The following is a 19,725-nucleotide window of genomic DNA, read 5'->3' on the forward strand; positions in this document are numbered from 1 at the left end:
TTCATTGCCAAAAGTAATCCTCTATAGACTCTTTACATCTATCTTTTGTTCTTACATACAAGCAACCCCCCAAAAAAGCATACCATTTAATAATGTTGTTCATATACCAGCAGTTAAAGAAACCCATTTAAAAGACTTAAGTGTTACTTTTAATCTTATGAAGTTAAGAGCATTTTAAAGCATTGCATTTGGCATTTTAATAAATGAACTATAAATTATATGGAAAATTAAGACATTAGATAAATATCATTAGCACCTTAAAACCTTAATTTTGCAAAAGGAGTAAAATTAAAAGACAATGTATATCCTATTTGACCACACACCTTAAAAACTGTATCATAAGTTACCACGGAAATCCATGACATCATAAAAGCATCCCTAGTGTTTTAAAACATTGATTTTGTCAAAGAAAATAACTTTATTTAATCACCTCTCACAGGAGTCTAATTGGACAACTTTCCTGAAGTAACCATTTTAGCTAAGACTGATTGAGATAAAAATATCTTTGAGCAATAACTTTAGTGCAGCCAGCAAAAGAAAAAAAAACGAGTTAACAGAGGAGCTGAACTCTCTGGTGTGGCTAAGAATGGGAGAACGGGAAGGTCATTCTGGCCGACACAGGCTAAATCTTGAGTAAAGAGATGGCTCAGGGCTGGCCTGTTAAGCCCCCCTACCCTGGCTAAGCTTTTGGATCTTGGGCCCGGAAAGAAGGGCAACGCCTTAGAACTGGCCTCTGAGATCTCACTGTGAACGCCTAAGGCTCTTTTAGTATTTATTGGGAACCTAGGTCTGGGGACCCCATTTCCCTTCAGAACTGGGGGCACTCAGCCATTTAATGGTCCCCCTTTGCACCGTGAGCCAGGCCTCGGAGGGCCTCTCTGGCCTCCTGGTTGAGAGCATTACTCCAGTGATGCCCTTGCTTTCCATCCTTAAGCAGATTTGAGCCTAGGCTTCTATGCTCAGCCAGAGTTCTTAAATGGCTTTTGTCTGTCTCTCTTTCCCTTTTCAAGCCCCTACTAAACCAAATTGGCAGCCTGCAGTCTGAGGATGGCCTCCCGCTCTACCAGATAACGATTTAAGAATGCCAACACCTATTGCTTGAGTTGGTGATATCGCTCTAAACTCAGCCAATAAAAGGAGAAAAACTACAGCATATGGACAGATTGAATTTTAAACTCTTCTCTCCCCATACAATCTTAGCCAAGGCTACCACAATTGTCTCAATCCTGCAATCATTAAAGAAATCTGGTGGTCTCTGAAGTTAAAGAACAGCAGAAGATAAGCTACTTTAAACCTCCCTGGCTGGGCCACGTGTCTTTGTTCCCCTGCACGTACTGTAGCCATACTTGGGTGCAGAAAAAAACAGCACGAGAGCTTTCTTAGCATTTGGGATCCAGCTTTTCCCCCCTTACTTTGGAGAATACATGCGAGTGGAGATCCAATGCGTACTTTGGATTGCTGGGACCCCCTTTGAGAGAGAGGGCGTGATTGGAGAGTGCGTGGAAGTTCGCCCTCTTCCCCTGCACTCCTCTGAAACTGAGTGTCCCAGCCAGGGGCGTCTGGCTGGGTTGCCTGTGTTGCTGGAGCCATGAGAGTGGCCTCATAGTCCATCAGAAGACCAGAGTAGGCTTGAAGCTTTGCCACTCTTGCTCCTGCCCTACCTCTAAGCCTTCCTCCCTTTGAATCCTTTCTCTTTCTCTGGAGGTTTCCTGAATAAAAATATTGTTGCATTAATTTGCCTTCCTGAAAATGTTCTCCAATTTTGGTGTGCCTAAGGATTCCTAGCTGACAAGAAGTCCAGAGTAGCTCTCTCACTCTTTATCTTCCTTTCCTGAGGGCTTTCTTACACCAATAGAGCTGTATCTGCCAGCTACCTGCAACCAGACAATCCCTCTAGGGTGCGGCCATTCACCCGAAGAGGCATGGCTGGCTGTTATCTAACTGAGATTGACTAGCTGGCTTTTTTTTTCTTTCTTTTTGAACTTTTGGAAACGCTTACCCATTATGGCTTCCACTAGTTGCCCGTGACTACGACCTGCCATAGCCACCAACAGGGTACAACACGTGGCCTCAGTTGCTAATGGCCATGCTTCCTAGATGTTACTGCTAAAAAAAAAAAAAAAAAAAAAAAAAAAAAAAAAAAAAAAAAAACTAGCTTATCTCCCTAGAACTGGTTTTTAACCACCGGAAAAAAAAAACTTACTACCATTTGCTGGCTTGCATCTCCTGTTTGGGGAGCTTTCTCTGTCCATTTATCCTCCTTTAGCTTATTTCCTTAGAACCTGTTTCCCATTGCCAGGGGAAAAACTCACTGCTATTTAGAAATGGGTGCTGGCTGGCGTTTCCTGTTTGGGAATTTTTCTGGAGGTGGGCCATGGGCTTTTCTTTTAGATTCAACCTTGTATAGGAATTTTAAAAGTGTCCCATCTGTGATGTGGGCAGAATGGATGGGCACTCATTGGGCCTATCCAGCCTACACTATTTAAAGGGGTTTCTTCCAGGAGGGGATTTGACCACGGGCTACATCCTTGGTGTGTGTGGGGGGTCCCCAAGAGCCAGAATTGCCTCCGAGACGCCGGACGATCACAGTCATTCTGGGTGAACTCCTTCTTGCTCCAGGAAGGTACATGCCTTTTGGGGTGCAGTGGTACTAGGACCACTGGCGAGATGCCCTGGAAGTCACTTTCAGAGCTGCAGTGATGCAAAGGCTGCTCTATAATTGTTTTACAGCTCAACAGCTCACCAGCTGGAGCTAAAACTGCTGCTGTTCCCCACTGGCCCACTGGCTAAAAAGTCCCATGAAAAATATAGAGTCACGTGCTTCATGTTGAAAAAAAAAGACATTGGGGTGCCAAATACAATATGGTTTGGCACCCAAAACAAAGTCAGCCCCGCGTGGGCACCAAATATGTTACGGATTGGGAGAATATGGTGGTGGAAGCCGTTCCCCGGGAACCCCTGCTAGGGTCCTGGACACACTTTCCCCCCAAAAAACCCAAAACGACCCCAAACAGAAGAAAAAAAACCCTGTGGATTCTTGTTCTAAGCTAAGAATAAGTATTCATTGCTTGGACCGTTGCTGAAGATTTAAAGGAGTTTATTAGAAAGATAGAAATATAGAAAATAGAAATAAAACCCCATGCCAAGATGGCATGAGGGGATGACTCGAATGAGTACACCCTCCTGGGTATTTTTCCAAAGGGGTTGAATTCAGAGAACAATAGCAACATATGCATACCTATGTTCATAGCAGCACAATTCGTAATAGCCAAAATATGGAACCAACCCAGGTCTCCATCAACAGATGAATGGATTGCAAAACTTTGGGAAATACACACAATGGAATTCTATTCAGCCATAAAGAAGAACAGAATCATATCCTTTGCAAGAAGATGGAAAGCCCTGGAGAACATTATGTTAAGTGAGATCAGCCAAGCACAGAAGGAGAAGGTGCATATGTTTCCGCTAATATGCCCAAACGCGGGAACATAGAGAATACCAGAGGGACTCCAGATAATGGGGCGGAAATACCAGCAAAGTCTGAATGGAAAGATAGGAGAGGAGGAAGGCTGAACTTGATTAATGAGGGTCTACATCCAAATATGTATGAAATTATGAATATGGCATGGTTACCCTGGATAATTATTGGTGGGAGGGGGGAAGGGAAAATGGGGGTGGGGGGAGAGGGCACCAAGTATAGTTAAAATGTATACCATTTATGTTCAATAAGAAATTTGTATTAAAAAATTAGCATATATCTTCAACATACATACAAAAGATACATAGAAGTGGTCAATATTCTCAAGTGTTTTAACTGAAATAACTGAATAAACATGACTACACTGCCTATGTTCATTATAATGAACTGCAATCCATCACATTAAATTTATAAAAAGATGAATCTTAGTCCAAAGATCAAAATTCACACTAGTGTCAAAGGAGTTTTCTCACTTTAAAATCAGAACTGAAAGAATAGTATGTGACCATTTTTTAAATATCCTTTTAGGAGACTTCTTGGTTATTAGTACTTAAAATATAATACTAAGACGAGGTATAAAACAACTGTGTATACAATAATTTTGTCTAAATTTCACAATCATTTAGTATCTATATGAAATTTGGAGAAATTCCTCCTGAGAACTTGAAAAAGATCACTTAAGATCTCATTATTTTTGTATATTGTGCAAAATGTCCTCCATCAAATTGTTTGAAATTCCTTATAGAGGCAATCGAAGCAATATTAATTATCTTAGTCATCATTCTCATTGCTATATAATCCAAAGACCTGGCCAAGTAGTTTAGAGAAAAGAAAATTTATTTGCTCATAGTCCTTTGGGATTTTGGGTTCAGTCCAAGTGCGGCCATGACTCGAATCTCAGGGCATAATTCCAGGAATTGGAGAGAGGGACAGCACAAAACTTCACTCTCACATTATGGGGACCAGAAGCCAGAGAGAGTGAGGAAAGGAGGAACCACATATAGTCCCCACGGCAGCAGCCCCAGGAACCCACCTTCCCCAGGCACACCCTACCAGCCAGGCCATCACCCAGATAAATCCATTCACTGCTGAGATTACAACCAAGCCCTGCTTCCAATACTGCTGCCTTGTTTCCTTGAGGGCTAGGGGGCAATTGTTTTCCAAACAAGGAATCATATTTCTTCCCAGAATCAAATACTACATTCATCCAGGGATGAATAGTTGGTCATGTTCAAGAATAATATTGTACATAAATGAAATCTGCTTAAAGAAAACATTAATTCAATTCAATAAAACAAACTGCTGACTAAATCCAAGAGAATTACATCAATTCAGTTGCTCCTTTTGGGAAGGTTACTAACTGTTACTTTACAAATATCACTGGGAGGAATACAAAGATTTGTAATTGAGTGAATCATAAGGTCAAAAGTCAGTGCAGAGAAAGATGAAAGTATTCCTTAAATGTAATTTTTAAATGTAGCTTTCCAAATATCAAACATGTATTTTAGAGCAATCTTGACATCTCCAGAAGTACACAAATTTAAACTTGTCAATGATATACTTTAATGAAAAAAATTACAACCATCCTAAATACTTGTAATTTATCCTTATGATAGTACCAAGTTGCTAATTTTAGAATTCAGAAGTTAAAAATTATGTAAAATTTAGGAAAATCAACCATGTAGAGGAGACAATAAGGTGTGTGCTTTAAGTAAACAGAAAACTGAGTTGGCCTATTTCTAAATGTCTTATTGCTAAAAAGTAATAATGTTATCTTCTCACACAAGACAGAACTATAGGAAATACAAACTCAGTTACTAGAGTCAATTCTATACACATGATTACATGACATATGTTTAAACAAAGCAGTTTGACAATATAAAAGTAACCACTAGCCAGGTGTGGTGATGCACGCCTGTAATTCAAACATTTGAGACCTGAGGATCTCAGTTCGAAGACAGCTTCAGCTACTTATCAAGGCCCTTCACAACTCAATGAGATCCTGTTTCAAAAATTAAAAAATAAAAAGACTAAAAAATAGGGCTGGAGGTGTAGCTCGGAGGTAGAATGCCCCTGTGTTCCATCTCTAGTACCGCACATGCACACACAAGTAAGCACTAGGGCGGCAGCTGGTTCCTGAGGCTCATAATTTACTTCACTTTCTCCTTCCTCCTAGACAAACAAATCACTGATTTTTTTTTTTCTTTTTAAGAGCATTTTGCTTCCTAGAATCAAAGACTGTACTGCAGGGATGAATATTTGATCAAGTCCAAGGATAATATAGGACTAAATGAAATCTTAGAAAAGCATACTGATCTTTGGGGCTCACACTTTATTATATTTTGATGGCTAGATACCAGAAGCCTTCATGAGACCCGAGGAATGTAAGCCATGAACTAGGAGGGAAGAACAGCAAGGTAAGACCTTGAGTCCTTGATGATTCCATGGGATTATCATACACCACGCCAAGCTACCTCTAGACCATTTGTAAATTAGACAGAAATATATTTAAGTTATATATTTTTTCATTACAGTTAATATGATTTTAACTAATAGTCAAGTCACTTTTTAGAAACAATAAAAACCAATAAATGAAATGTCTAGCTAATTTTCTGTTGTTATAACTTGATAAATATGGCCATCTAGACTCAAGTTTAACTTTCATTTATGCTATTAATAGCATTAATCTGGAGCTATGAAAGCAGTCATCTTCCTAAACTACAAATGAAAATATAATTAATTTCAAGATGTTTGTATTAAAGTTTCTAATACAGGAATCTCTCCCTGCTCTCACTTTTTTTGTTGTTGTTGTTGTTTTCTTTCAGTACTGGGGATGGAACCCAGGGGCATTCTACCTCAGAGCTACACCTCCAGCCCTATTTTTTACTCTTTATTTTGAAACAGGGTCTCACTGAGTTGCAAAGGGCCTCACCAAGTAGCTGAGGCTGTCTGGGAACTGTGATCCTCCTGTCTCAGCCTCCCAAATGCTGGGATTACAAGTGTATGCCACCATGCCCAGCTCCTACTCTCACTTTGATCACTTTCTCTTTCTCCATAACTGAACATTCCTAAAAAAGCAGTGTTGATATTAATTTCCTTTATATTTTTCAAAATAAGTAGGTGATACATTGAGCTCTGAGAATACAAAGTCATAACAAACAAAAAGTCATTATGGTGAAAAAAGAAACCATGGCCCAAAATATACCGTAGTTTTAGAATTCACATTAGAAGTGACTCTCATCCACTATACACGTGTTCATGTCAACAGATCACAGCTATTATACTTTATGCCAAAGTTAAATATCCAAGCTTTGACAAAAAGCAAAACAATATTCCACATTTCTTTAAGTCAGTTAAAATAAAATTTAGGCCAGCTGAAGATATTTCTCACATAAACTGTTTTCTGAAATATTACTGTTTTTGTAGTTGATGATTATTGCAAAATTAATGTTCTTTAAAAATCACAAAACTTACTAAGCATCTTGTGGTTGGTATAATAAAATGTATTTTAAATTAAGTGATATTCAAGACTTACCACCACCTCCTCCAAGAAGACTGGCATTAGCTGTTCAAAATAAAACAAAACAGAAGACATTAAATAATATATTAAAATATAAAATGACATTGTAATTAAAGAAAAAACTAGTAACAATTAAGTGTCTTAGACAAATACACATACAAAAATATGTAATTTCATATAAAGATAGCCTTTATTGCTATTTTATGATACTAAGAATTAAGCTGAACGTGATGGCGCATGCTTCTAATCTCAGTACTTGGGAGGCTCTAAGCCAGCCTCAGCAGCTTAGTGAGGCTTCAGCAACTTATCGAGACTGTTTCCAGATAAAAATAAAATAGGTCTGGGGTATACCCCAGAAGTAGAAGGCCCATGGGTTCCATCCCCACTACCACACACACACACACACACACACACACACACACACACACACGAATTAAACTATGATTAAACTATGTCACAATTTTGCTTTTTTTCTTTTCAAGTGGCTATTTTATAATGTATTTTCTTATAATAAAATTAAGTACATATTGAGAACGTTTTATTCTCCATCTGTATCTAAATTAATCTTCTGAGTTTTCATTTTTATCAAGTGAAAATAGAACAATGTCATTCAGGCAATTTATGTGATTTTAAAGAACAATGTAACAAAAATGATATTTTAAATTCAACATCATTAAAGAAAAGTATTTCAAGACATTTTGAAGTAAGAAATAATTCAAATTTAAATAGTAGCAGATTTATTATTTTTCTATTAACATTTTGGTAGAAAAGAAATGTTAAACAGTGTTGTGCAATTTCCATTTCTAGATTAGTTCAGCTGACATAGTTATAGATTTTATTCTGTAAAATTTGTTTGCGGTACTGGGGATGGGAATCAGGGGCATTCTACCTCCAAGCTGCTCCTCCAGCCCTATTTTTTATTCTTTATTTGAAAACGGGGTCTCACTGAGTTGCAAAGGGCCTCACTAAGTAGCTGAGGCTGTCTGTGAACCACGATCCTCCTGTCTCAGCCTCCCAAATGCTGGAATTACAAGCATGAGCCACCATGCCTGGCCTGAAATTTTTTTGGTAAATTTTATTTACATATATTTATTTATTGGATTTTATTCAAGAGTTGAAACTTTTTGAAAGTTTCTTTGAAGGTTTCTTGCTGCAGCACTAAACAACATTATGCTTATGTTTAGCTAAACTTATCAGAGAATGGAAATCAATAAATGCTTCACAGAACTCCATAAAATTCTTAGGTTTGATAAGCTTTATTTTATGCCATTGTTTTTTAAAAACCCTACAGTAGTATTAGGAAAGTAGGTTACAACCATCACCCCCCTTTTTATGGAGAGAACTGAACTGACAAAAGATTAAATAAATATTTTAGAAAGAGGAACGAAAGTCTTTTCCTTGAATTTCTGTTTGTTTTCCACAGACCATACTTTGACACAATTTAGGAGAAGTAAATATCAGTGTTAAGGAGTCAGTCAATAAACAATGGTTCATTTGAAGATCAAATGTCCATATTCATAGTTCCATGAGTTTTGATATGTGCTGGCTTGCTGATTATTATATTACCAAGGAGAATATCATAAAATGAACGAAGAGCGATGCTCTTGAAGGTCTTTTCAACATATCAGTGTTGCTTTGTATGTTCTTCCAAGAAGAGCGCTGTCTACTTGTTCTTGTCTTCAGTGCTCTTTTACCAGTGTGGAAAGAGCGGCATTGCCATTAGTCAATGTGGAAAGAGCGGCATTGCCATTAGTCAATCAGAAACAAAACATTTTTGATGTGATAAAATCATGTCTCCAAATCCCTCTGACTTCACAGTGAGAAAGTGTGTGGTTGCACAGATGTTAGCCAGAACTTAACATGCTGCCTTAGAATAAACTCTGTGACTGCTGAAGTGGTAGCTTGTTGAGATCAGGAAGACATACTATGAATTCTAATTCATCTCATACCCTAAGTGATTGAGGGGAATTTCACCATCAACTCATGTCTCTTGGCTAATCTGAACATTTTCTAAAGTCATAGCTACTTGCATCTATAAAACCACATGGCATTTCACACACCGCTGATTTTTTTCATATTTGACTGAGAACTACCTCTCTATCTATGGGTTTTTCCAGATACCTGAGACTCCATCTGTTGTCCTCCAACTTTTACATAGTCATTCACAAAGAAATATCATATTTTCAATCAAACAACAAAAATAATAAATAGTAGCTATTTACTGAAATTATCATACCTAGGAGCAAAATAATACAATATAGTCTATTTTTATTTTCTGTTTTGCTTAATAAAGGTGGGGGCTAGCTGTCTGTATTGAGAACACAGGCCAAGACCCATCTGTTTAATTAGGCACTTGTCCAATAGGTGTGGGTAGAAAAGAACTAGTAGGTGTAGGAACTAGAATTCCAGTCCCGGCCAACCATCAAGTCAGTTTATGTCAAATGTTTGCTCATGTTTAGATAAGCATATCTGTCACAGTTTAACATTGCCATAGAACTAATTTATAAAATTGTGGCATTTTACATAGCACATAATCACTGAAGATAATTTCATCCCATTCCTGTAATAGAATATTTTGCCTGTAATAAAATATGTTCAATAGCTAAAATTCTAATAATAATTTTCCAGAGGATCCAGAGTCTATTTCACCAATTTGTGTTCTATAACTTTTTTAAGTTTTATTTTATTAACAAAAATGTGAAAGCATATTTTCTTATAAAAACTACAAAAAGTAAATTTTTATTCTGACTTCTAATAATACCTTGCTTCGACAAAGGACCACAGGTACTATGATCATTAAAATATATTTTTCAAATGGATTAATTTTTTCATTTTAAGGTAGTACAAATGACTTTTATGTGTATAATATTAATATTAATTTGTTTTCTACTCAGTTACTTGTAATACATTAAGCTCTGTCCCCAATAGATAGAAAACTCCCTGAAGATAAGGCCTGAGTTTCATAGTAAGGTCTGCATTTAATAAGTTCTCAGTATATGTTTTCTAATATTGAGAAAATTGATGGATTTAGTAAATCTTTTTTCACATAAGAGGTACTCATTGACTGAATCATGTGGAAAACACAAACTTTGACCTTTTAAGCTATCAAATAAGAATTATTAAAATTCTTAAAGTTTATATGAAATGCCTACTGGTGAAGAAGGTGTGAAAGATATTTATGTCCCTCTCTAAATTTCCAGCTACAGGGAATGATGGATATGCTTCACGTTGTTCCTGGAGGTTCACAATGAAAGGAATAAAGAAAACTTCAGGTTTATAAGTACCATGCCACCTCTTTTAAAATAAGATTTTAAAATCTCTTCTCTGAGCATGCCTACTAACCAGCATCTTTGAATTCATAGTTCCTTAAAATAATAGCCGGGCGTGGTGGCGCACACTTGTAATCCCAGCATTCGGGAGGCTGAGACCGGAGGATCACGGTTCGCGGACAGCCTCAGCTACTTCGTGAGGCCCTCTGCAACTCAGTGAGACCCAGTTTCAAAATAAAGAATAAGAAAAAAATAGGGCAAGGGTTGTATCTCGGAGGTTGAATGCCCCTGTGTTCCATCCCCAGACCCGCAAATAAATAAATAAATAAATAAATAAATAAATAAATAAATAAATAAAATGTTCCTTTGATTACCAGAGAGAGGAAAGAAAAGTAGCAAAAATTATCTTGAGAATTGATCCAATGCCAAAATTAAAACAAGCCATTGCAAGTTAATCAATATTTGCATTGCACTTTCTCCTTCCCCCACAATAACCTAACTCAACAAGATGAATAGTTTCACTGTTTTGCTGTGTTTTGTTTTGTTTTGTTTTGTTTTTGTGCTACTGAGGATTGACCCCAGGGACATTTTACTTCAAAGTTATATCCTGGGACATTTTTAATCTGGTAGCTTTGAAACAATGTCTTGCTAGGTTGTACCAATAAAAATATACTAAAAATAAACATAAGGCCAGGCATGGTGGCACACGCTTCTAATCCCAGCATTCGAGAGGTGGAGACCGGAGGATGACGGTTCATGGACAGCCTCAGCTTTATAACTCGGTGAGACTTTGTTTCAAAATAAAAATACCAAAATATAGGGCTGAGGGTGGAACTCGGAGGTAGAATGCCCCTGGGTTCCATCCCCAGTACCGCAAAAAAATAAATAAATAAATAAATAAATAATAAATTAAAAATTTAATTAATTAATTAATTAAATAAAATAAAGTTTTACTTTTTAATTAAAATTACCAAATCTCTTTTGGTATAAATATTAGCATTTAATACATTAAACAAAGAAAAAACAATACAATGTAGGAAGCTCTTTCTTGGAATAATTAGCCTAAGAAATGATCATGGCCTTTGTCAGTAGCAAATTATTTCATATTTTTCTCAAAATAAAAATTAAATGTTATACTACCTTTTACTCTAAATTTTTCTTAAATAGCCCTCTATATATCTTCTTTAGGATAAAATAAAATTGTTAAAAAATAAGATATCAAAAAGTTATATCAAGTGTTTGTATCAAATAATGAAAAATAAAATTATCATATACTATAAATAATCATTCACACTAAAAATTACTAAATGGAATGCAAGTCTCATACTTCTCATTGTAATGCAAGACAATGCTACAATGGATTAGACACCTAAAGCATCTTTCCTTCTAAGATCTAAAAATCCTTTCTAGTTCATCTACAAGGTCAATAGAATACTGAACTGAAAGCTATGGGACCTGTTTTAATTCTACTTCATTTACTAAATAGGTTGCTAATTGGGGAAAGTCATCTTCATTTTATTTATCTCCTTCCATCAGAAAAATGCAGAATCAGTCAGGAATTACAAACAGGTTTCAAAATATTCCAATTAATGAATTAAAAGAGACTGTACCCCTGACTTAAGAAAGATTCTGAGGTAAGATCTGGACTCAGTGGAAAGAGTACCATGGTCAGGTAATAAGGCTGTTCATAGTCAGAGTGGGCCAGGGAGCATTAGATGGAGTGGATGTCTATTATCTTTGCAGCTCTGAACTGGATTTTTTTTTTTTTTTTTTTTTTTTAGGATTAGCAGTTTCTGATGCAGCAAGATTCTATTAGATAATTTTTTTTAATTGCCAACCTAAGATGTGCAAGCACCATTCTTTACCATTCCTAATAATTACTGCAGTTAATAAGCCTGAAATAATCCAATCTGTTGAATAATCCGGAGCTGGAAGACATATATCAACTATGAGCCAAAAGGACCTAGTATTTGGAATATTTTTATTCCACTTGTCCAGTAATTTCCCTTATCTCCACAGTCACTATTTGTTGTCCCACTTAATTTCCATTTCACCCACAACTGTCTTGTCAAACAAGCGACAGTCTGGGAGGCTAGTGTTCAAACAATGATCAAACTATTTGTGCCGGGCTTTGTTTCCTTTTCATTATGATAAAGGAAATTACACTTGTTTTCATCCTAACGAATCCTGACCACCTAGTTCTGTTTATTTATTCAGCTTCCTCTTTACAATAGAACACATGGACGTCAAAATTATTGTTGGCAACTACTTTCCCAGGAGCTCTACTAAAAACACCAATTTCATTCGCAACATGTTATCCCAGAAGATACAAAAGCTGAAATATCACCCTTTAGAATGGCACACATTATATTTCCTAAGCTTTGAAACACAAAGTAGGAGGTGCTAGAAAATCTAAGATTAAAGTACAAGCAGGTGCACGACTCTAGAACCACTTTATATAGGGAGCAACCATCTCCACTGACAGCTGTGGAAATACAATCTCCACAGACAAATACGGCCGCCCGTTTGGCAACAGTCCTCTATTCATGCTTTCCTAGATTTACACCTTCTAAACAAATCCACAGAATGCCAGACATTTGGGGGCAATGTTATAATTTTCTGCCTTGAAGCTGACAAAGAGAGAAAATTAAGACTAGGGTTTAACTGTTTCACATATAGAAACCAGTAATAAACACATGATTAATACTTTACATTTCACGCTTACTACAGAATTCAAAGGAACCATTGATTATTCAGAGGTCTGTGTGTTTGTATAAACTGCAACTCACCATGAAGCCAAAAATAGAACACAATGACCCCTACTGTTGACAAATAGGCGAAAAGGCACCAGAAATTGGAAGATTATTTGGGGATTATAAACACAAATAATACAAATCCTAACAGAATGACTCTGGATGAAGTATGAAGGAGGAGCTCGGAGCTAGAGTGGCCTGTGTTTTTGCTACCCTCGCCACACCAGTGATTCTGGGTGCTCGTTGACTTCCAGGAATACTTATTTGGCCCATATCTTCATTTTATAAAAGCGCAAAGTCAAAGTGGATAAAGACGTTAAGTACATTGTATAGTATTGAACACGAGAAGAACCTACCATACAATAATTCCTACTTGGATGTTGTAATAATACCTTCTTCTCAACTTAAAAATACGTGTGTACATGTGCATGCGTATGTCACACCCACAAATTATATCCAAAGATGGTTACAGAACACCATGTGCAAGGAGCCTACTGAACGTCACTCTCCCGAAGATCATCTAATTATTAAAGGGTAAGCTAAAGCATTCCGCAGTTTCTAAAGCTCCATAAAGCAAAGCAACTAGTAAAAAAAAAAAAAAAAAAAAGTCAGAGAAGTCAGCATGTGCTCCTATATACCGCTATCTTCCTTCTTGACATATATCCTGGATCAACTGTAATTTTGATAATGATAATACTGGCTCAGTTACAGAGTAACCCAATCTGGGGCTTTCCAAAGTGCAAACAAGCATGTCAAAATAAAGGGGAAAATATGTCCCAATGTATATTGGCTTTGTGATTGTAACGATACAAGAAACGTGAATAGCAGTCTTAACTTGCCTTTGACAAGAAAGTTTGTGAATACAAACCAATTTTCAATTAGAAAATGAAATACGTGCTTATATGAGGAAATATGATACACTTTTAGCCTGATTAAAACATAAGCCTGAACATGCAATCTTATACATAAACTTTTAGGGAGGCTGGATAATTTGTTTCAATACAACCAGACCATACCTTCACAAAAATTTGTTTTACATAGTTTTCTTGTTTCATCTTTCTTATAATATTACCGAATCTCCATTTCTCTTAACAATTAAATAATAAACAAGATTTTTTAAAAGGTTTGTTTTAGATTACACTGTAACTTAAACAAGTCAAAAGAATAATTCTCAGTCATAATAAATAGATGGGATGGTTAAGACACAAAAAGCCTTAAATAAAAATGATCTGAGGTTAGTGGAAATGCATGGGGTGGATCCCTTGAGAACACATATAAACTGAAAGATACATGAAAGCAGAGGTCAAGTTTGTTGATATCGATAGCACCATGTATGATTCTTGGCACAGAGTATAAACTGAGGAAGTATTTGTTGAATACAAAATAAAAGAATTAATGGAAGACAAGGTAATGAGATGGAGGGGAATAGAAAGGCCTATTTCTGGGACAGTGGGAAGGCTACAATGATAATGAGTCTTCCACTATTTTGTACCCATGTGAGGCTGAGCCAACCACCAATCAGATCTAGGCTCAAACCCAATGGCCAACAGGGTTAAATAATGGTCATGGTACAGATGTGCTAAGAGGAGTAAGAGTGAAAACCTACATGATAACTGAATTCCACGAAACCTGTCCATGTACGGGCTTAGTAAATGTCAGCTGCCTACTTAGTATCCTTGATTACAGTGCCGCTTCTGAAAATCATGCTAGATTTTCATAGAAAACCCCTACTATTAAAAGCATTCAGACCAAGCCTAAAAGTTCGACTCTATGTGGGGGTGAGGCAATACCCACCCTAGAGGACTAAATTTCTCTACCTGCCAACTGAGTCATGCTGATCTATGTTCTCAGTGGAATTTGAGGAAGAAACTAGAGTTTATTCCTAGAGAAGAGTAGGAAACAATACAATTTTCAGATTATTATTTAAAGTTCTGTTTTTATGCTTAGGTCACTTAAAAATAATTTGATAAGCCCATAAAGAGAATGGATATCAGTATTTCGCATATTATTATTAGTTTTTCCTTATTCTGGGTTATTTTGAATAGGTAGTTCAAAAATAAATTTGGCTTTTTATGCCAGACTACTCTAATAATATATAGTATACTCTAATATTCCAAAGTTTGAGGAAAAACACTTCCATTATTGATTGGCCACTTAGGTTGTTTCCAGTTTTTATATGACATATGGACAAAACTGTAGTAGAAATAGGTGTGTATGTGTGTGTGTGTGTGTGTGTGTTAGGACTTCTACAGAATAAACCCTGCAAAGTTTTTTATGGGCAATAATGCATTTGTATCTTATAATGTATATGTTAAAATAAGTCCAAATTAACCAAAATTTAACTTAGCCTCCCAAGTACTGGGATTACCTGCATGCACCACTACTACTCTTTGAAGTACCTAAAACTACCTCAAACATAAGTACTATTCCAAACATAAGTATTACATATTCTAATCAATAATCTGAATCAAAGTGGGCACTTGAATAAAGTTTCAGTTCATTGGGCTGCTTCTGATTTAAATATAATCAGTGAGAAGTGTTCAATTATACTTGAAATGATGTCTAAATTTTGATTGACTTCAAAAATATAAATTTGAAAATGGTTTGTTTATAAGTAAAAATAACAAAGACATCTCAACTAAGGGGTGTCTAACAATTTTTCCATGTACAAACAATGACAGGTTTTAAACTTCAAAGTAAACTGAGAACTTGGCTAGAAAAAATTAGAGGAAGAAGTTTTTTCTACTATCTCTAATTAAGCTCATGTTAAAACTAATTAACTAATTATATATATTCAACTAGGGATTAAGTCCAGGCACATTGTACCTTTAAGCTCTAAAGCCCCTTTTTTGTTGTTTTGAACAGGGTCTTGCTATGCTGCTAAGGCTACCCTCAAACCTGTGTTCCTTCCTCTTGTCTCAACCTCCCAAATATTGGGATTATAGTTGTGAGCCTCCATGCCCAATTATGACAAATTTAAAGTATATTCCAGGAGCTTAAGGATAAAGAAATTCAGAACATATTATCTTATTACAAAAATATGAAAAATTTATCAAAAAACTCAGCAACGTAAGACTGGTTCAGTTCAATAATGATTTCAGGATAAACTATCTTCTTTTCATTATAATTTTGACTTTTCTGTTTCCATTCATTTAAAACCAACCACAGCTGGGCGTGGTGGCATATGCCTATAATCTGAATAATTGGGAAGCTGAGACAAAAGGATCCCACGTTCAAGAGCACCCTCAGCAATCTAGTGAGACTCTCTGCGAACTAGTGTAACCTGTTTCAAAAACAAAAAAATAAAAAGCACTGGGGATGTAGCTTGGAGGTAGAATGTCCCTTGGTTCAATGCTCAGTACCACCAGAAACAAAAGCGAAAACAGAACAAAAAAAAAAAAACAACAAAAACAGTCATTATCATTCCAAACATTCTATTAGGCATCCACTGTTTATATTTACCAAGTGCAGGGGAAGGCTGAGGAGAGGTGGAATGCAGTGGTTAAAGGTAATTACCAGGTAATTACTCAAATTTACTAAGACTTGCTCTAAATCTTAACCAAAATGAAAACGTCTTGCATTGCTTAGTTTTATTTTTCTATTAGATGTCAGGCATATTACTAGTTCATTCAGTCACCACAAGAAGCAAATAAGGTAATAAGGTAGGTACTGTTTATTATTTCCTTATTTTTTTTTTTCAGTACCAGGGATGGAACTCAGGGGTATAGTACCTCCAAGCTACATCCCCAACCCTATTTTTTCAGTTTTTATTTTATTTTATTTTATTTTTTATTTATTTATTTTTGAGGTACTAGGGATGGAGCCCAAGGGCTTTTCTACCTCTGGGCTATACTCCCAGACCTATTTTATACTTTATTTGGAAACAGGGTCTCACAAAGTTGCTGAGAGCCTCACTAAGTAGCTGAGGCTAGCTTCGAACCTATGTGATCCTCCTGTCTCAGCCTCCCAAGCACTGGGATTACAAGCGTATGTAATATACATATATATATATATATATATATATATATATATATATATATATATATTTGTTGGTGGTGGTGGTACTGGGGTTCCTGGAAGCCCTTCTATCTCCAGGCTACACTCCCAGACCTATTTGTATACTTTTTTCTTGGAAACAGGGTCTCTTAAGCAAGCACGGCTGGCTTCAAACTTGAGCGATCCTCCTGTCTCCATCTCCCAAGTGCGGGATTACAAGCGTGCGCCACCACACCCAGCTAATTTTTTATATTTGAACAGGGTCTCACGGAGTTTTGAAGGGCCTCACTAAGTAGCTGAGGCTATCCGCAAACTGTGATCCTCCAGTCTCCACCTCCCGAATGCTGGGATTACAAGTGTGTGCCAACACACCTGGCTATTATTCCCATTTTATAGGTGAAAAGATCCGAACATAGAGAAGTAAAATGCACAAGATCAAAGGTTTGAGCCAGTATGTGAAAATAGGCCATATTACTCCCAAGTTCTCCCTTTTAAGCACATAAAAGGAGGCAAGTTCTACAAGCCCCCAGGACCCCACAAATGACAGAGTATAGATTATAGGGGAAGACATGTAATCCATGCTTCTCTCTTTTCTATGTATTTTAAACTACTGTAGTATTTGAAGATATGCTCTAGCAGTGGCAATTCTACTTACGCTTAATTTAAAAAATTGATAGAATATATATTTTCATTCTTTTTTCCCAATCTAAACACATCATTGTTATTTGTGTGTGTGTGTGTGTGTGTGTGTGTGTGTGTGTGTTACTGGGGATTGAACCCAAAGGCATTTTGGCTCTGGACTACACCTCCAGACCTATTTAATTTTTACTTTTATTTAATTTTTATTTGGACATAAGCTTTGGAGGGCCTCAGTAAGCTGCTGAGGCTGGCCATGAACCTCTGATCCTCCTGTCTTAGCCTCCCAAGTACTTCGGCTACCCACATGCACCATTACTTGGCTTAACCACATCATTTTTGAAGCAATCTTCTTATTTCAGTTCGTTAAAGTCGTATAATACTACTGAAGTGTGATGGCTTATGAATTCTGGCTCATTCACGCAAACGTATTACTTGGATCATCAGGCACTTCTGACCTAACTACTTGTTCTAAATTTGGCTTGCAATGTGGCCAACTTATGAAAAATTTAAAGTGTGCTCTATGTAATACATTTCTATCAGAGTCATGCTCTGAATCACCAAACCAGTGGAGAAGCTAAAATATACTTTAGTAAGCATATCAAGTGTTCATAATCACAATCAACAAACAGATCATGGTGACAATTTTCTAAACATCTACTACTTATCAGGCAGTGTTCAAGAGTTGATCTATATGATATCTGTAATCTTCCAATCTTTTTCAAGAACAAATAAGGAAAATAAGGGCATAGTGATAGTAACTTCCTTGTCCATAGTAATGGGCTGATAAGTCGTCAATCGATATTTAAATCCTTTCATCCAAAACCAAACCAATATTTTTCCCAGTATGACAGATAAGCCCTTAAGAAATTGTTTAACTTTTCCCAAATTATTGCAAAACAGATGAATATCCAGTAAAAAAGTAGGCAGTATTTACATATATCATGCAATTTAAAATTATAAAAATTGAAAATATTTCACTTATATTTTCATGTGTCATTAATAAAATTTATATAATATCCATAAATTCAGATTTCTTAGAATCTAAAATTATCTATAAGAGAAAACTCATTTAAAACATTAAATGTAATATTCTGATAACATTAGTTAAAACATGAAAATCCTCATTATAATTTTAGTTCCTATAAGCAATGATAAAATTATGTTTATATATAGTTATGTATTGTATAATATATAAGTAACATATAATGTTATATTAATATTATATTTAGTGTAATATATTAATATTGCTATATAAATATAATATGTGGTAGATGATATCAATTAGGGCATAGCATCCTTCCTTAACAATGCTTAAGTTTGAGCTAAGTTTAAATTTGTTAAAACAATAATAACCAGTATTTTTTTTAAATAAAAAAGGTAAGGTTTCAGAGGTTTTAGTCATTTGCTTCTCCTCCTGGATGCAGGAGAGAAAGAGAGGGAAAGAGAAAGAGAGAGAGCGATCCCAATAGCTCCTTTAAGAGCACATCCCCAATAGCCTAACTTCTTCTCACTAGTACCCACCTTTTAAATGTTTTACTATTTCACATTTACACCACAAGGTGAGGACCAAGCCTTTAGCACACTCTCTTTGGGAAACATTTTGATAAGTTGGGTCCCTCCTCCACGGGATCTCACAGCGGAACAGGAAGCGGAAGCCAGAAGGGGAGATATCGCGAGACTCCAGGTGCCTGGAGACTCCAAACGTCGTCGCGATGCTACAGATGTCGCAAGAAAATCGGCACGCCTATAAAACAGCGGTGCCTCTGATCAGCCAGGTCACTCAGCCGCTGATCAGGACCACGTGCAACTCTCCAGAAGCGTGGCCCTTCGGTCCCTTCCCCCACGGCCGGCTGGCTCTCTGGAAGGTGCCGGTCCGAAACAGGGGTCTCTGATAACCTGGCTGGTGTTTTAACCTCCCTCCTAAACCCCCTACCTCTATTTTCAACCTAAAACATTTAATAAAAATGTTACTATACAGCAAAGAAAATCATTAAGCATATGAAGATAGAACCTACAGAGTGGAAAAAAATCTTTGCCAGCTACTCATCTGATAGAGGACTAATAATATCT

General features: G+C 36.5%; 1 protein-coding gene across 1 annotated transcript in view; it reads right to left on the reverse strand.

Annotated features, from left to right (window-relative positions):
- Positions 1 to 19,725, reverse strand: part of MACROD2 (mono-ADP ribosylhydrolase 2) — a gene marked incomplete at both ends in the record, with an annotated part of 2,062,459 nt that overhangs the window by 1,632,198 nt on the left and 410,536 nt on the right. The window contains one exon of the mRNA XM_080716162.1: positions 7,014 to 7,043. Coding sequence (XP_080572288.1) covers positions 7,014 to 7,043 — 30 coding nt within the window. The remainder of the gene's footprint in view (positions 1 to 7,013; positions 7,044 to 19,725) is intronic.

The sequence above is a fragment of the Muscardinus avellanarius genome (genome assembly GCF_963383645.1).
Source record: "Muscardinus avellanarius genome assembly, chromosome: 19".
NCBI classification, from domain to species: domain Eukaryota; kingdom Metazoa; phylum Chordata; class Mammalia; order Rodentia; family Gliridae; genus Muscardinus; species Muscardinus avellanarius.